Source organism: Rhodamnia argentea, chromosome 8 (genome assembly GCF_020921035.1).
Source record: "Rhodamnia argentea isolate NSW1041297 chromosome 8, ASM2092103v1, whole genome shotgun sequence".
NCBI classification, from domain to species: Eukaryota; Viridiplantae; Streptophyta; class Magnoliopsida; order Myrtales; family Myrtaceae; genus Rhodamnia; species Rhodamnia argentea.
Window position 1 is genome coordinate 10,790,202 of NC_063157.1, and position 18,191 is coordinate 10,808,392.

At 40.6% G+C, this 18,191-nt stretch overlaps 3 protein-coding genes across 11 annotated transcripts; all 3 read right to left on the minus strand.

Moving 5' to 3' along the window:
- Positions 1-1,235: 1,235 nt before the first annotated feature.
- LOC115745393 (pre-mRNA splicing factor SR-like 1) lies at positions 1,236-16,831 on the minus strand. 8 transcript variants are annotated; one of them, XM_048283470.1, is made up of 6 exons: positions 16,717-16,831; positions 6,119-6,218; positions 5,416-5,789; positions 3,895-3,975; positions 2,562-2,633; positions 1,236-2,136 (listed from the first exon to the last, which is right to left on the minus strand). In XM_048283470.1, the coding sequence occupies exons 3-6, from the start codon at positions 5,701-5,703 to the stop codon at positions 1,237-1,239; spliced, it is 1,341 nt and encodes a 446-aa protein (XP_048139427.1). In that variant the 5' UTR covers positions 5,704-5,789; positions 6,119-6,218; positions 16,717-16,831; the 3' UTR covers position 1,236. The 8 variants fall into 8 exon arrangements, 6 of the variants coding, with proteins under 6 accessions (XP_048139427.1, XP_048139426.1, XP_048139428.1 ...); XM_048283469.1 differs by lacking the exon at positions 16,717-16,831 and adding an exon at positions 6,416-6,527; XR_007199453.1 differs by lacking the exons at positions 1,236-2,136; positions 16,717-16,831 and adding exons at positions 2,962-3,060; positions 6,416-6,527.
- On the minus strand, positions 8,980-10,996 carry LOC115731686 (protein TPX2). 2 transcript variants are annotated; one of them, XM_048283481.1, is made up of 7 exons: positions 10,934-10,996; positions 10,760-10,825; positions 10,141-10,185; positions 9,971-10,060; positions 9,762-9,821; positions 9,578-9,672; positions 8,980-9,389 (listed from the first exon to the last, which is right to left on the minus strand). In XM_048283481.1, the coding sequence occupies exons 1-7, from the start codon at positions 10,964-10,966 to the stop codon at positions 9,254-9,256; spliced, it is 525 nt and encodes a 174-aa protein (XP_048139438.1). In that variant the 5' UTR covers positions 10,967-10,996; the 3' UTR covers positions 8,980-9,253. The 2 variants fall into 2 exon arrangements, with proteins under 2 accessions (XP_048139438.1, XP_048139437.1); XM_048283480.1 differs by having other exon boundaries at positions 9,971-10,069; positions 10,934-10,994.
- Positions 12,824-15,530, minus strand: LOC115731687 (cytochrome c oxidase assembly protein COX11, mitochondrial-like). The gene is made up of 7 exons (XM_030662368.2): positions 15,171-15,530; positions 14,575-14,935; positions 14,414-14,466; positions 13,797-13,869; positions 13,593-13,697; positions 13,283-13,363; positions 12,824-13,187 (listed from the first exon to the last, which is right to left on the minus strand). The coding sequence occupies exons 1-7, from the start codon at positions 15,248-15,250 to the stop codon at positions 13,086-13,088; spliced, it is 855 nt and encodes a 284-aa protein (XP_030518228.2). The 5' UTR covers positions 15,251-15,530; the 3' UTR covers positions 12,824-13,085.
- Positions 16,832-18,191: the final 1,360 nt, after the last annotated feature.

The following is an 18,191-nucleotide window of genomic DNA, read 5'->3' on the forward strand; positions in this document are numbered from 1 at the left end:
GCGTGAATGTAACATATATTTGCAATATCTAATCGAAGATTCGTCAAATAGCTATTTTGGGTGCCAAATAATATCGATTCGTACGAGATCAGACAATTAAGCAGAGGAATTAGTATCTTTTTATGTTTATCAAAGTGTCTGCATTTTTCCACAACTTAATCGCGATTTTTTTTTTTTCATTTGTTGTAAATTTGTAATTATTGCGCAAATGGGTTTTGAATAATAAAGGTATTATCCGGTTCATTATGCTGACAAAATAAACAGTGGTTTTTATGAAAACGCTTGTAAAAAAGACAAGATACTAAAGATTGATTACTCCAGTACATTCCGCCCCCTCCTTTACTCCTCAGCCTCTTCTTGTTCTTATTTTCACCGTCGATGGCGACCAAGAAAGCACCTATTGAGAACTCGAAGACTTCCGTGAATCGTCTGTGGCGCCGGCTCGGCCAAATCATCATTCTACATATCATCGCACTTGGATGCGTGCTGGGGATTGCTCCTCCATCCAAGCTGCAGTGCTCTGACGTTTGGATGGTTGTGCTGCTGCTCTTGCTTATGGTCGCCAGCGCCCACTCCCATCAGCTTCATCATGCTGGTGCTGCGCCTCATGCAGACGCATGCAGAGCACGAGGATGCGAAGGCCCAGCTGGAGCATACTGAGCACCACCGCACGGTTTGTGGCCGGGAAGAATCGCGCCGCAAGGAGAGGCTGCAGGAGCCGCATCGCATGTGCCACTCTCGCCGGACTGTCCTTTGTCACCTCCCCGTGTGCTATTATTGCTGGGATTTCTCGGTGCTTAGCTTGTTCAGACGTCGAGGGAAAAAATGTATGCAGTGGCTATCGGTGAACCATACATTTCGAGCCCCTTCTTTGCCCACACGGCCGCGGAAGTTGCGGCTTTAGGACTTTCGTAGTCGAGTTTTCGATTAAAAGAAAGGGCTACTTACTCGAGGCAAGTAAATCGAAATATCATCTTCAATGATAACACTAAGATATTGACGACCATGATTCATTTTCATTGTTATAAAGTTTATATAGCTCAACGGAAAACTCAGCCAAAGAAAGCAAAGACTAGTTATACATAAATGCAATTTTTAACTCTTTCAATGCAACTGCAAGTGCTCTTTCAATGCATCTGGAAAGAGTGCAAGAGAGAACAGAATAAATCAATAGGAACTGTTTGCTCGAGATGAGTCGGCGAGATTACCCTTGCCGAGGGTCCAAGTGCATTGAATCTACTTCCAAGTCGATCCACCAAGTCTAATAACTTCTTCACCTTCACTATTCCCTCTTGGAATCCTTTCCATAGTAGAACCTCCTTTCTGATCGCTTGCGTCGCCGTACAGATCCCTCAGCTTGGCTAGATTCAGAGATGCAGTGGTCTTCTCCTTGACTCCGTCTTTCTGTGGACTGTGATGATTACGGTCAAGATGTGCGCTGCCATCTCGCAAACTCTGACTCAGGCTTCTGCTCCGACTTCGACTCCGGCTCCTGCTCCTCCGAGAATCCCTGCTGCGCTTCTCATAATCCGCTCTGGTTTCTCTCTCTGCATACCTGGATCTACGGTCCGAATCACGCCTGTCCCGTTCTCGATCGCGATCCCTCAATCTCTCTCTATCTCGATCCCGATATGTATCACGTGCACGATCCCTGTCCCTATCTCTTTCTCGGTCTCGTTCCCTTTCACGATCTCGATCACGGCCATAGTCGCGATCCCTCTCCCTTTCTCGATCACGTTCACTGCGATGTCTCTCTCTATCGCGATCCCTATCTCGGTCTCTATCCAATTGTGTGTCCCTCTCTGGATATTCTCGATCATCACGGCTCTGGCTGCGACGGCTAGGAGATCTTCGCAGATCATCGCCACCACCTTTTTCATAAGGAGGTACTGGTAAGGTGCGACGAACAGGGGAGGAATCTCTAGTCGATGCTCGATGAGGAGCCCTCTGACCGAAAGACACAGAAAGAGAAGCTTTCACAGAAGGTGGTCGTCGAGCAGTCTCCTCAGACCCATGACGAGTCGTATCCCCTGTCACACCAGAATGCTTGGAAGGAAGCTTCATCTTTTCAAGATTAGCAACAATCTGCCGCAGAACTGGGACGGGAATTCTAGGAAAGAGAGTATCAAAATAGTACTGCAGCAGAAACAATGCATTTGTCATGATATTGCTTTAGAGACTCAACGAAAATATCAAAATATGAGAAAGAGACCAAGACAGAGTTAAAGCATGCGCTATCCTGATCCAATGGTCAGTGTACAAATCATTACCAGTAACATTGCTCAGCCAAACAGATCACAAAGGTGAACACCAAACAAATAAGTAGAGTGGATAACTGCAAGATTACATGTGCTGACTGGCAAAAAGTACTATCAATCTATGTAAAAAGAACAACTATATACCTTCTATCACACTCAGGTCAGCGAAAAAACAACTTTGGCTCATTCGGAATCTATTATAGATATGACTTTCCATCAATCAAGAGTTACAGAATGAGGGTCCCCATAGAAAACAGCACACACTCATGATCAGAAAGCAAACTAGAGATTGGGACAGCTTACCTGTCCAAGAAGCAAATCGCGCACATACACACCCATTGTGGTCATTCGCCCATTTGATCCTGGAGAAAATTCCTAAAAACAATCCCCAGTCAACAGTATGTAATTATATCAAAACCATAAAGTCCACATGACCATCCAGAAAATAATTCTTCCTAGTGAAAACCACAAACCATACAGTTCCTAAGAACACAAAGCGGTAATAATAGATTTAGTCCTAACAAAAGTTAATCGGAGAACTACATCCAGAATAGCATTCTCAGACTACATATAAGTCTTCTTTTCAAAAAAGTTATTTCATGTCAAACAGCAACGGAGAAAATACTACCAAATTCACATGAGTCATAGCACCTGCAAGAGAGAATTTGAGCAAGGGGACTTCAGATTTCAAATATGTACTCGCCTCATATTACATTTCCCAGTTCCAGATTGGATCCATCAATGGTTGGGCATCATACCCACCCACACCAAAATCAATGCTCGGCTAGCTGCTTTCTGATGACTGTTTCAGACATTTTCAAACCAAAAGTACTTCTCACTAAGTAATGAACCAAGTGAAAAAAAGAAAAAAAAGTGTAACACAGATCATTGATCCTCCAAAGGAAAGAGATCACACAAAGATAGAAAAGGCACAGATCTTAGCTCTAGATATAGCAAAAATAAATTGAGAGACTGCTCTCATCAGATGCACCAACACTAAAGAGAAGGGAAAAGATAAAAGAGAACAATATAAAGAAATGCAAAAGTAATGCGATAAACCTTAATTGCAACATGTGACCATCATAATAACGTTTCCCAAAACATTCTCAGGAAGCAGATAGACTGAAAAATAAATTTAAGAATAGTGCAAGTCATTTGTTTTGTTACAGGAAAATTTGATTGGTGCAAACAACTTCATAACATTAGGGGTTCACCACAAATAAGGAAAGTTGAAGACAACGGATATTTGTAATTATGTAAGAGCCTCAGATAGGCGAGTCAGACTTTAGGAACCCAACTAGTTATCCAATAGAATGGAATGAACTTAACATCAAAATTTTCAGTATCTTGTGAGCAATGAACTATCAATACACAGAAAACCAGTCTGTCCGCTTCAGACGACAGCGCAGAGCCACATGCTGCAGTATCTAATTCATCCCAACAGAACCAAAAGCTCCTCAAGCTGTTTAGCATAAAACTATGACATCTTGTAATAACACTCTTTCCAATAGTTAAGTTGGCTTAAGTTGCCCATGTTTACATTCTGCATTTACTAAACATAACATCCTAACACGAAGAAGTGCTTCAGCATACTATACAAAACAACCATAAACAGTCAAGGCAAAGTTGCAGGTACCTCATCATCTTTAACATATGGCTCACACCAACTCCATAAGGTCTTAGGATCCGCAGCATATCTCAAGTACAGAAATCCAATCTGCAAAGTTTCTGGAAATGTGAGCACCAGCATATGCATAACAAAAGGCTAACAGCAACATAAAATAGGATTGCAGAAGAAAGAGCATTGTGACGACGTGTACGAATTTCTCATGTTGTTAGCTAACCTAGATGTGAAATGCAGGCTAGTCTACTTTAACGTAAAATGAAGAGCTGTGGCGGACTATAGAGTGAGGGCATTAAAATTGAGAGGGCTTCTTGGAAAGCCACAATTATGCATATGCATTTTTTTTATGTAAGCCCTTCCTCCAAGCAAACGGAAGAACTTACAGCAAGAAAAAACTGGGAAAATTTTGTAAGGGTCCCATTCACCAAAGCTAAAAGGCCCAATACGTAAATACATGGAAGACCTAATATCCCTTCCAAAGTTAAATATCCCTCATGTGTTCTTGTCTTTCCTGATTCTAATACATCATCTTTTCTTATATGCACTTCCAGAATACCATATGAGAGAGAGAGAGAGAGGAGCCAATTTAGGCATTACCTTTCCACATTGAAACAACATGTTAGTTACATTTCTAACCAAATAGAGAGTTTCTAAGGATGACGGAAGCTTACGCTCTAATTACTTCCCCAGTAAAAGAGACCTTCTGCTTCAGTTTCCCACATTCATGAGGAATTTTCAAAATTTGGTAGGAATGATTCTGCATCTTTGAGTTGTCATTTTCAATAGCTACAGGGAGTCCATGAGAATCAGAATGTGCGAAGATTTTCAGGGGTAAAAGCGAAATTTATCGCTGAATAGTTCATCAAGCAATTTGGGTTATCTTATGCACAATTTAAGAACAAAGGGAATTGGGATTCACACAAGCTGATTTCTGCAAAATATGGCCAAGTCAAGCTGCATGGACATAAAGGTGAAGAATCAGACATCTTTTTTCATAATTAAGCAGAAGGTAGACATGAAAATGCCCATTCATCTAGTGGTTTGGAGTTTGCTATGCTTCTAGCAATCATGTTCTTGTTAGACCATAAGAATTTTCAAAGAAGGCGTCATTTTCACAAGTAGTACCCACTAAAAACTGAAGGTTCGCACGTGGTATGTGTTAGTAAAAGCATTAACTGGTACCGAATATTTAAGCAGTTGGCCTAATTTGGAGATCTTATGATGAATCTTTTTATGAACTTGTACTGACATCATCCTCCACAAGGCTCTTCTCTGTAATGGTGATTGTCCCTTCAAAAGCATCTTATTGAAACTTTACTGTAAATTCTGCCTACTTAACTAAAAGAAAACAGCCCAAGATATGGACAATGGGTATTGGAAAAATATGCAGCAAATAAAAACATGTGTGAAGAATCTTCAAGATCTCTGAACCATCAGAATCCAAATAGCTCATGGTTCAATATTCCATAGTGCTGATCCAGAAACAATTCAGCAAGTAGATATAAAACGGAAGCAAGGCAAGACTGCACTTACCGCCCTTATATAAGGAGAATCTGTGTGCTTTAAGAGACCATGCATTTGTTTGACAGTGAGTTTCATGGTGAAGAACTTGTACAGAAGACAAAATGCTGTTGAAGGACCACGGCAGTTTCCGGTCATCCATGGCTCCACGTGATCAACTTGATTGTAGATTTCATCAATCACTTCATGGTAAGTCTTCAAACGATACAGCTCCTTGAAGTAATCTGAAGAGAGGATATTCATACACAGGACCTTCTCTAGCAATGAATCAATTGGTCTACCACTCGTTTGTACCTCCATAATTCTTTTTTATCTAATATGTGCCTCAACTTACACAAATGTTTACTTTTCTGCAACACGGTGTTACGCGGAATCACAAGTCCATACTGCAAAATACCATGAACCAAACTAGTATCAATGTGGGATAGAATTACTGGGCAAAGAAAGCGTAAAAAAGAAAGGGTATGCACCATAACAAATGTACTCACAAAAGAATTCTACAACACAAGCAAAAAGGAGACAGGAAAGTAAGGAATTCCTACAACTACACCCAAAAAAAAAATATGTTTTTTTCAATAAAACAATGAAACTCGGAAAAGCAAGATCCGCTAGACGAACATAACATCGATTCTAGAATCCGCCCAATTGAGCCTTTCATTAAAAACGACGGAAAGAAAAACCAACAATTTGAAGCAAGCAGCATATTTCAAATTACCTTCAAATCAATTTTCTCGACCACGAAAAGGAAACACCAAGCAAGTAAGAAGCTCCATCTTCCCCCCAAAAAGTATTACGAAGAGCGAGCTCCAATTATTCTAGGGAAAAGGTAAATCAGAAGAACAACATATGAAGAATCTATCATGCCGATGAGGGCATTCCAAAACTTGAGTGGAAAACAGCAAAATTCGTCAAACTACTCAAATTACGACCAATCAAGCGAACTTCCACAGGCGGGTTGGAGAAACGGGTGAAACTAATGCGCAAAGAGAGAGGAAGAGCAGCGAGTACATACCGATTAGAATCAAATGAAACGCTCGATCGATTGAGAGATACGCACGAAGAGAAGTATGCAAAACCCTAGAAATGAGCTCGCACTGCATTAGAATTTAACTCTGCTAGTTTGGAGCGAACCGCACAATGAGCCTTATAAACCGACCGGTCCGGTCTTGGATGACTTTAGGATCGTACCGCTATCCGGCCCAACCAGTACAAAAAGAAATTATTCTGAATCTTAATAAAATTTATGAATGGGTGCAAACAAATTGAAACGATCTTGAATATTAACATTAATGTTTTGGGAGTAAATGAAAAACTAGAAATTTTAATGTCTTTCAGGACATTAAAGCGAACCGGACAATGACTCGGTTATCAAATTAAATGATTCGGCCTTAAATTTCAATAAGTATTTAGGGAAACTTTTTTTAGACTATTCGGCCCAAATAAAGAAATTATTTTTAAACTGGTCTTTCGGGACATTAAAGCCAACCGGATAGTGACTCGGTTATCGAACCAAATGATTCGGCTGCAAATTTTAAAGAGTATTAAGGAAAACTTTTTTTTTTTAATGACTATTCGGCCCAAATAAAGAAATTATTCTTTAGCTAGTCTTTCGAGACATTAGAGCTAGCCGGACAGTGACTCAATTATCAATCCAAGCTGCCCGGCCACAATTTCAAGGATGAGTTTGAGAAATTGCTTATGACTATTTGGGGGTGTCAATGCGCGAATCGGATTGGGTATACACGATACCCGACGCGACCCAAAACTAAATGACGCCGAGCTCTAACTCGTTCCAATATCGAATTATATATGTCTGAAATCTTCAGGTCGGGCCGGTCGGGTTACACTTTTTTTTTTTTTTTAATCTCCCAATTTGAATTGGACCTAACACTACCATCCACGGCCGCAGCTATTGGGGTCAAGTTTGAATTGGACCTAACACTAACAATGGCCTAGACAAACAAGCTCAAAGTCCCTCTTTCTTATTGGCGTGACCATCCACTTCTTCCTGATCACAATCATCATGATTCATGAACCTCTTCATCGTCCTCCAAGTTAAAAAAAAATCCAAAAAGAGGGTTGCTCAAAATGTCATTATTCTTATTATTGTACGCAATCAACCCATACTCATCCTCGAAAGCGCAAATCGACCTTGCCATCGTTCTTCGACATTTCATATCACTGTAGGGCTTTACCACGATACCGCACTCCACGATCTCCACCGATGACAACTCCACGATTTCTAGTTTTTGTGGTTTTTTTTTTTTTTTTGGCCCTCGCATCCTCTATCCCAGCAATCCACGATCTCCACCGATGACAACCGCCGAGTTGGAGTTGTCATCAGTGGAGATTGTGGAGTCCGACTTGACCTGGTTCAAAGAGGAGAGCTTGGGCCGTCGATTGCGGAAGTTAGAGTCGGGGCTCGTGGTTTTCAAATTGTAGAGAGGAAGGTGTGATCAATGGAGATTAAGGCTCGTACTTTTCAAATCGGAAGAATTTCAACAACAAAAAAAGGAAAATAAAGGTTCCCGACTCTACCCGAATGGTCGAAAAACCCAGCACTTGACCCTTCCTCGAAGAAGACCATGGCCCAACCCTAAAATACCCTAAACTCGGCATGGGCTTTTTTGACAGCCCTATGACTATCTAGCCCATATAAAAAAGTTTATGAATGAATTCAAAGAAATTGACTTTGAATGTTAACATTAATATGATATTTTAAGTCAATGAAACACTAGGAACTCCTATTTTGAGCTCGTGCTCATGCTTGCGTTAGAATTTTTCTAGCTAGTTTCCTAATACATCGGAGCTAATCGGGCAGTAACACAATTATCAAACCTGATCATCCAGCGACAAATTTGGAGAGTAAGTTTTGGAAGTTGCTTATAACTATCAACAAAAAAATAAATAACCTAAATTTTAAGAAAAGTTAGGAGTGAAATTGAATAAATTTAAACGACTATAATTTTAACATTAATGTGACTTTGAATATTTTAGGTGCTAAACATCAAGAAAAAAAATCAAATCTTAAGCACCGTTATGCTAGCAAAATCCTTTAATAAAAATCAAATTTTAATTAAAAGACCGTTATGTTAGCAAAGTCCTTTAAAAAAAGCATGTCATTCAAAGATTTCACTTCAAAATTTGATAGTCGCTGGTGGTCAAGAATAAAAGAATTCCAATTAGTATGGAAGAGTTAAAAAAAAAAAAAAGCAAATTGCTTTCTAATCTATGAATAAAGTTCCAGTTCATTCGGATACGAAACGAAAATGGCAATTCGTTATGAGCACAATACGATGTTACGAAGATAAAATGGCTTTCGTCATTCCAATGCCAATTCCAAATTCGATATCCATTCTATTCTTTGCTATAATCTACGCTTACATTATTGATTCGGCATATTCATTCAAAGAATTTATTCAAGAAATGAGCAGTCTTATTTCCTACTTTGCCCAATTTATTTCTCTTGAAACCTATTTTCGTTTTGGTTAAGGAGATGAATATAACTAACAGCAATCACGGTACCGTCCACCTCAGTGTCCTAATCTGCTGCTGTTTGATCCTTGATCTGAAGGATGACATTTATGAAGCAAATCCCATATGATACAGACTTATTTTGACTGTAACGAGTCATCTCTCTCTCTCTCTCTCACCAAAATGCTTCTATGGTACACTTGCAAAACCATATAAACTATGCTCTCGAAAACCCTCTGGGGAAAACCCGCGACGCAGGCGGAGCAAATGGCTTATTTGCACTCAAGAGGAAGAACCAAAAGGTGGGGGGGTGGAAACCTGAGGCTGTTTCTATAATGGCTAGTGCAATGAAAAAAGATGCCGCACACGTTGTCTGTCACTTGATGGGCTTCAAGGGGTGACAATGCTGATGGAAGCTGTAGAGCTGATGGGTGCAATACATGCAGGTCCAGCATTTGCTGCTCAACATCCGGAATGCCGGCTCTCTAGGGATGGTCAAGGGCCTGCTCGATCTGCCACAACAAGAACCTGGTTAAGAATTTAGTCCCTGCTCCCCAAGTAGCTGTCATTGTCTAGGCCCTGTTCTGCGTTTTCTAGAGAGAGCGATCCTATTTATTCTTTCTGAAGCTCGTGCTTCTCGAGACCGATCACACTCGTATGACAATGTGAATCCAGATTTGGGCAAGATCTGAAATTTTACCTCTGTGGGTAGAAGGGCCTGTCGAACAAGGGCATTAACTGGGCTCTGGGAATCATCTCTTTTCTCAGCAGCCGTATCTCTTCCTCTTCGATCATCTGCTAATTGATAAATTCATATTAGAAGTGGAAGTGCATTTCATGAAGATCTGGAACTTGTCAGATACCATCTCAATTCCTTTCTACACCTTTTGCAACTTCTCTTCGTGTTTCTTCTGTTTCTCCATGAGGTACAGCTTGGTCGCAACCTGCTTGTGGTGCCCCATTAGAAAACTTAAAGAGAACGACTTACTCAATTGAAATCTTTATTCTATTGATCAAGAGCACTAATCGACTTCCACTTGATACACACACTACATGCGCATGATGTCATGATGGATGAACGATGAAGACTCACCGAGTAATTGAACATCGCACGTTTGGCAGCTCTCTGTTGTGTGTGGAGTTTCACATCTACAGGCTTGGTATTTTCTTTTGCAGAAGGCTTTTGAGTAGCCTAAAGAGGAACATGCAGCCTTGTTGATTGAGAGACCTAGAGAGAGTTGAAATGCAGAAAAGAGATTTTACCTTCGATTTATCAGCAGAAAGTTGCTCTTTGACTTCATCCTTTGCCTGTGGATATAAAGTAATACTTTGATCAGTTTGTTCTCTTCTTTCAGTAAGCTGGGTGATTGACAGCTAGCAAAGAGAGTTATGATGAAGGATGACTCTAAGATACAGCAAAACATCAATTTCTAGAAGGAGGTGGACACTGGACATGCTCAGAATATCATGGAGCACATCGAGAGGCAGACTCAATAAACATAAAAAGCGAAAGTAAGCATCGAGCGCTCAATTTTTCCTGTTCATGTCTGCTCGCAAACTACTCGGCATTGTAAAGCAGATCTCTTATGTCGATTATCTGGAACAGATTGGAGAAATGACTTGCAATATGGTATGTCGTCCTGACATCATAAGTGTGGCAGTGTCGTCTATGTCTTCCGGCAAGCAGTAAATGATCAAGCAATTAACCGAAAGGTCAACTTAGACTGGAAGACCATGTGTGTAGTGTCGTCATAGTTTATACGCAACTAGGCTTCTCTGCTGCACACGCTTTTCGCGCGGAGTCAGGCAGTGGATACTACCAGAGTATGTCCCTGAAAGACAGAACTTGCTCTTCCAGAAGTGTAGATTCATTTTTACTCACCATTCCTCTGGCACTGGCAGCGGAACTCCAAGGAAGAGCAGACTCCGAGCCTACCTTCACAAATTTCTTAGTATCGCCAAAACAAAGAGGAAAGCCAATCAGTATCGGCATCGGCTATAGAGCGTTAAAATAATCAGGACAAGAAAAGGGACATGACAGCAAATAACCAACAACCTTAAGTGCAGATTGGGCATGTGGTTTCTCCATGTGCTTGGCTTGGATGTGACTGAGATGCCAGGGAATCGGAGTGAAATATATAGAGGAGAGGCCTGGAGGAAGTTTGGAGATTGGTACTTGTCCTGGAGGAGCTCATTCATGTCTGTTGCCATATCACCAGCATTCTTCAGGAATTTGCAGTGCCTTTCATTTCCACCAACCTGTCTGATTGAATCTCCCTCTCAACATATACTCTTCTTATCAGTTGCTTCAGATCTCCACTAGTCGTTTTGTTCTGCTTTTTGAAGTTAAAGTTTTCACAGCTCGCTCCCCGAATCAGAACTCCGTCTCATTGAATTTTTACTTTCCATTTGAACAACGTACTAAATGAGTGATAACAAATTGTATTCGCAATGCATCTGGAAGTATTTTCAAGTTGATTATGCAGGGGTGAGGCGTGAGACCAAGTTATGTAGTAAATACTATTGAGATAATCAGTACAGTTGTTTAATAAGTACCCCTGAAGCACTCGTTAACAAATTATTTATGCTACTTTAGATGACTAGGAACTCTACCTTCAATGGGTAAACTCCAGTTAGATGATACGACTCTTCACTAACCCCACAGACCAGATAAGATGCGAGCCGAAGCATGGGTGAGTGGCTCAAACATGAACTTGTTTGCAATTGGAATACAAAAGCTCACGGGACGGGGTAACCTTTCGTATACTGGCCATGGCGACCGTTCTGCATCTCTAGCTTTACGCATCCACGATGTTTTATGACAATCGCGCGAATCGGTAGAGCACGAACAAAAATCCGAGTCAAGTTATGCCGACTGCGATCTGCACTAATTGCAGCCATGACACTGGTCCAAAGAAGCGAAAGTTTGAACCACATGTCGTTTACATATCCGGTTCTCAAAGTTTTCTTGATGGAGCCGTTATCCAACCGTGAAACGCATAAGATGACTGAGGGAAGGGCTGGTCTGGAGTGTCCCTTTTTGGCTTTTACTATGAAATGGGATAAGAAGAGGCGTGTCTATTTCTAGTTAGGTCGAGAATCGAAAAATTAACCAACTGATATAGTGCCGCGCATGCTTCCTTTTGAAGTTTGGGGACCCCCAAGTTTCCTTTAATGCAAGATGGGGAAAGCTTAAGTAGTTTTTTATGTGATAATGATGATCAAAGACAACTCTCTTCATTCACAATAGAATTGTCAATGTTTTGTCTTGGATCTCATGCTTGTTTGTCAAATTGAGGGAAATCTTCTATCAAGGTTTTCCGTTTGTGGAAATCGCTTTATGCAGGTTGCTTTTCCAACAAGGAACAAGGACGTATGGATGTAACACTCATTTAACATCCTGGGCGACCAGGCTGGGTTGGCACCATATTTTTCTTTCATGATCTTAAAGATCCATAATCTCCTGGAAGCATCTCAAGAGATTACGGTTAGTCCATCGCAAAAACTGCGCTTGTATAGGCGTAGTCGAATAGTCACACGACTCGAGATTAGCATAGAACAATACGGAACAAAACTGTGGAGGTCGATTGAGAAGGATCCGACTAATTGAAATAGGAAAATTCCTTGCTTTGAGACCTTGCAAAATTATGAGGATCATCAATCCCAACACTAAAAAATTTTATAAAGTGGTCTACCATGTGGTCATGGATTTGCTTCTTTCGCAGTCTACTCATTTATCAATAGTATCCAAGGACAATGCTGCTGTAGAGAATTTGTGTTGTCAATATCTTCAATACATATTCCCCAATTTTGTGTTAATCGTAATTGACCTTCAGGCTGGAGGATAGGGTTCTATGGTCCAGAAAGTCAAGTACAAGCACGAGCTCTTTTTCTACCACTTGGAAAAACAATATGAGACGGCATGTCATGTCCGATAACACTAAAATCGCATTCCGAAACATGAAAGTCAACCTTGTTATTGTAGCTCTTTTGGTAAGAAGAATGCCAGCGACAATGTTGGTTCCACGTTAACTCCGCAGTGAATCCACAGATTGCCGGTGGGGGTACAACATTCATGTTTTACAATAGATTATGCCAGTCCAAGCTTAAAGCCAGTCTACTTGGCATTCTCTAAATCAGCTAGCTGCCTTTTGTCGAAGTAACTGCCGTCCAAAACTTTGTCAAGTTTTGCTGTAAACACAAGTCAATCAGTCCTCAGATACCTTGAAAAATGTATATGACAAAACCAAGTTATTGATGCCATCCATTCTAGGATCGGTTTCGAACTCAGGGTCGATGTAAAAAAACACCTGCATATATGAGAACGCATCCACTGTTAAAAATTTGTATTGTCTCTAAAGTCCATCTTAGAAAAGTATCAGAAGACCAGGAATATCATACTTACAGGCATATCAATTTGTTCTCCCGGAAGTAGCCGCTGCTCTTCAAAGCAAAAGCACTGTATTTTGTTGAAATAAACTGCCGCCTGCAACACGTTAGACAAATTTAGCCAGAACAAACCTCAATTGTCAAGGGTAAAGCAACCTTGATGGACATGCTCTCACACTTAAGTTGTCTGCTGGATGAATCACCCCAATGAGCAAAGTATTAACAGATTTAGAGATAATGATGCACATTCACAGATGGCTGGTATTAGTCGAAAAAGTACATGAAGCGTCCATTTTATTGGGGCAATGAATGTTAGCCAGCAGTACCTTCATGGGAGTAACATTGTATGTGGAAACGCCAGTTATTGGTGCTGAACTGCGATTTTCAGCAGTATAAAATGCAAGAGCACTTTCTCCAGGCTTGACCCTTACCTGCAAAAATAAGTCAAGAATGTTGCCTCTGTCCCTTTGATATGGGCAAACAACTTATGAGAACAGAGCATCCTAGGCAATGATCTTGAAATGAAAAACCTCTCTTTGGGTGGGAGTAAACTTCCATGGCATCCCATCAGCCACATCAGCATTAAACTGCACCGCAATCTCCCTGTGGCAAAATCCATATTCTCAAAATAAGCAATACACTAAGAATAGACTGAAAAATTAAATAAATAATAAAAACCTCTATGTGCATCTAAAAACAGTATTGGAGTAAGTAAACTAGCTATTGGTATGTAATTTCTCATCCATTATGCCGACAGAATGATCAGAAGGACAATATCTCCCGCCCTCACTTCCTTTTTCTTCCTCTGATGATGAGGAAGCCTACCTCGGAAACCATAAAATGATCTTAAAAACACAAACCGCCCTAAAAACCTCCCTCCCTTTCTTTTTCTTCCTCCAATGATGAGGAAGCCTACCCCCGGAGACCATAAAATGATCTTAAAAACCACAATGCCTTATATAACTTGTTTCAAGAAAAAGTATTTCCTGAAACCCAGCCAAGTATCCTACCAGCAAGAATCAGAAACTGAAATGCTATGCAAAATGATAAACAGGCTCTCTGGCACAACAAAGATCACTAGAAACCACCCTGAGGTAGAAGCAACTTTCGCAATCACCAAGCAGAACACTCAACAATAGACCCATACCTTGTGGTGACAGTCCCATCATTAGCATGTCGGGCAATTTTTTCTTCGACAGTCTAAACATAGCAGAGTCAATTCATGATCAGCCAGAGTTGTCAAAAGAAATATAAACTAAAAATACAGAGTACATCATGCAATGAACAAATGAAAAGCTCAAATCTGACCTCACGTCGTTGAATAGTGCCACCATACCCAGTAGCCTGACAGAATCTCCTATACAAAGGTACAGCCGCATAACTACTTCCCACCATTGCGAGGACCAGAGCTGTCAGGTATAGAAGCATTTTTCGAGATTTTTGTTCTGTGGAAGAAGCATGCGAGGCATAGTAGCGATGGGTACTGAATATAGAACTGGATTTCCTACTATATACAGAACCATTTGGAAACTCATAAGACTTGTTAGTTGACCAGGTACTAAATCTGCATCTTCGTACTAAGCACCATACATCGCTAACAGAAGGTCGCCCACATCCAGAGACAGATCGTGCATGACAGAAACCTAGCCCAGGAATCCCATGTTTGAACCTATACAACAATCACAATTTGCAATCAATAGGGAATGGAATGATGATGATGATGATGATGATGATGATGATGATGATGATAAGCAGAGTCTTGAAGTTAGTCCTCTTTTTCCTTTTGCTCATGGAAAGGTTGGCAAATTTGTAATTCAGCAATTATGAAAAGTTTTCTGACATGTTCATCACACAAGTGGCTAAAATATGCTGATTCAAAAGTTCTGCAGTAGGGGTATACTTACTGAGAACCAAGAGGTGAATGTGGTATCTTAACAAGGTTTGCTGACAGAAGATATCTTCTACTAAGCTTTGACAATGACATGTTTAGGAGAGACTAGAACCGAATAAAAGAGGCAGTAAGTGACATATGAAAAAAGGACTCAGAAAGGAAAGAAAAGAAAGAAAGATCATCAAAATTTAAATTCCACTAAAGTACTCCATGGCAAAAGGAAAAACAAGAATAGTTGCACAAAAAAGTTAACCATGTCTCTGATTTCTTCAGTTTCATTGTTCGGTAGGTTAGTACGACACCACTTTGCGTTAGAAAGCCCACCCACAATGGACGGATCTGAACGCAAGCCTACGAAACTGACATTGAATGACCTCAAATTGAAGGATACTAACACGTTCAAACAGACAGCTCTAGCCCATCGTCTATTTGTTTTAAGCGGATGCCAAACCAAATGGATGAACAATAGTCTCACTAAGATGGCATAAAAGCCCTCTTTTTATCTCGTGGATGCTTCCCAAACTCAAGCAACAACCGCAAATAAACAAAGGAACGAAACCCTCCAAAAGGTTCAGTCCGCCCAAAGAAATCAGCACAAGACAACTTCAAGCAATTTCCGGTATGGGCTTCATTTTGATTCTTTCGATGCATTTCCAGCACAAGCCAACCACAACCACCATATCAAAATTGACGAAATTCCAGAACTTCACTACAACATTCCCCTGGACGGGGACTAGGAGTCAATGAACCTCCGTGGATGGCATGTAACATGGGGGGGCATGTAATGCATGGCATAGTAAGATATCAAAGGGACATTTATGCAATATCAAAGGGTTTGTACCTCCATAATTCTTTTTTATCTAATATGTGCCTCAACTTACACAAATGTCTACTTTTCTGCAACACGGTGTTACGCGGAATCACAAGTCCATACTGCAATATAGGATGAACCCAACTAGTATCAATGTGGGATACAATTACTGGGCAAAGAAAGCGTAAACAAGAAAGGGCATGCACCATAACAAATGTAGTCACAAAAGAATTCTACAACACAAGCAAAAAGGAGACAGGAAAGTAAGGAATTCCTACAACTACACCCAAAAAAAAAATATGTTTTTTTCAATAAAACAATGAAACTCGGAAAAGCAAGATCCGCTAGACGAACATAACATCGATTCTAGAATCCGCCCAATTGAGCCTTTCATTAAAAACGACGGAAAGAAAAACCAACAATTTGAAGCAAGCAGCATATTTCAAATTACCTTCAAATCAATTTTCTCGACCACGAAAAGGAAACACCAAGCAAGTACGAAGCTCTATCTTCCCCCCAAAAAGTATTACGAAGAGCGAGCTCCAATTGTTCTAGGGAAAAGGTATATCAGAAGAACAACATATGAAGAATCTATCATGCCGATGAGGGCATTCCAAAACTTGAGTGGAAAACAGCAAAATTCGTCAAACTACTCAAATTACGACCAATCAAGCGGACTTCCACAGGCGGGTTGGAGAAACGGGTGAAACTAATGCGCAAAGAGAGAGGAAGAGCAGCGAGTACATACCGATTAGAATCAAATGAAACGCTCGATCGATTGAGAGATACGCAGGAAGAGAAGTATACAAAACCCTAGAAATGAGCTCGCACTGCATTAGAATTTATCTTTGCAAGTTTGGAGCGAACCGCACGATGAGCCTTATAAACCGACCGGTCCGGTCTTGGATGACTTTAGTTTAGGATCGTACCTACCACTATCCGGCCCAACCAGCACAAAAAGAAATTATTCTGAATCTTAATAAAATTTATGAATGGGTGCAAACAAATTAAAACGATCTTGAATATTAACATTAATGTTTTGGGAGTAAATGAAACACTAGAAATTTTAAAGTCTTTCAGGACACTAAAGCGAATTGGACAATGACTCGGTTATCAAATCGAATGATTCGGCCTTAAATTTCAAAAAGTATTTAGGGAAACTTTTTTTAGACTATTCAGCCCAAATAAAGAAATTATTTTTAAACTGGTCTTTCGGGACCTTAAAGCGGACCGGACAGTGACTCGGTTATCGAACCGAATGATTCGGCCGTAAATTTTAAAGAGTATTTAGGGAAACTTTCTTTTTTTATTATTGTTCACCCCAAATAAAGAAATTATTTTTTAGCTAGTCTTTCGAGACATTAGAGCAAGCCGGACAGTGACTCAATTATCAATCCAAGCTGCCCAGCCACAATTTCAAGGATGAGTTTGAGAAATTGCTTATGACTATCCGGGAGTGTTAATGCGCGGATCGGGGTTGGGTATATACACAATACTTGATACAACCCAGAACTAAATGACACTGAGCTCTAACTCGTTCCAATATCGAATTATATATGTCTGAAATCTTCAGGTCGGACCGATCGGGTTACGTTTTTTTTTTTTTTTAAATCTCCCAATTTGAATTGGACCTAACACTACCATCCACAGCCGCAACTATTGGGGTCAAGTTTGAGTTGGACCTAACACTAACATTGGCCTGGACAAACAAGCTCAAAGTCTCTCTTTCTTATTGGCGTGACCATCCACTTCTTCCTGATCACAATCATCATGAACCTCTTCATCGTCCTCCAAGTTCAAAACATCCAAAAAAGAGGTTGCTCAAAATGTCATTATTCTTGTTATTGTGCGGAATCAACCCATACTCATCCTCGAAGCTCAAATCGACCCCGCCATCGTTCTCCGACATTTCATATCACTGTAGGGCTTCACCACGATGCCGGACTCCACAATCTCCACCGATGACAACTCCACGATTTCAGGTTTTTGTGGTTTTTTTTTTTTTTTTTTTGCCCTCGCATCCTCTATCCCAACAATCCATGATCTCCACCGATGACAACCGCCGAGTTGGAGTTGTCATCGGTGGAGATTGTGGAGTCCGACTTGACCTGGTTCAAAGAGGAGAGTTGGGGCATCGATTGTGGAAGTTAGAGTCGGGGCTCGTGCTTTTCAAATTAGAGAGAGGAGGGTGTGATCGATGGAGGTTAAGGATCGTATTTTTCA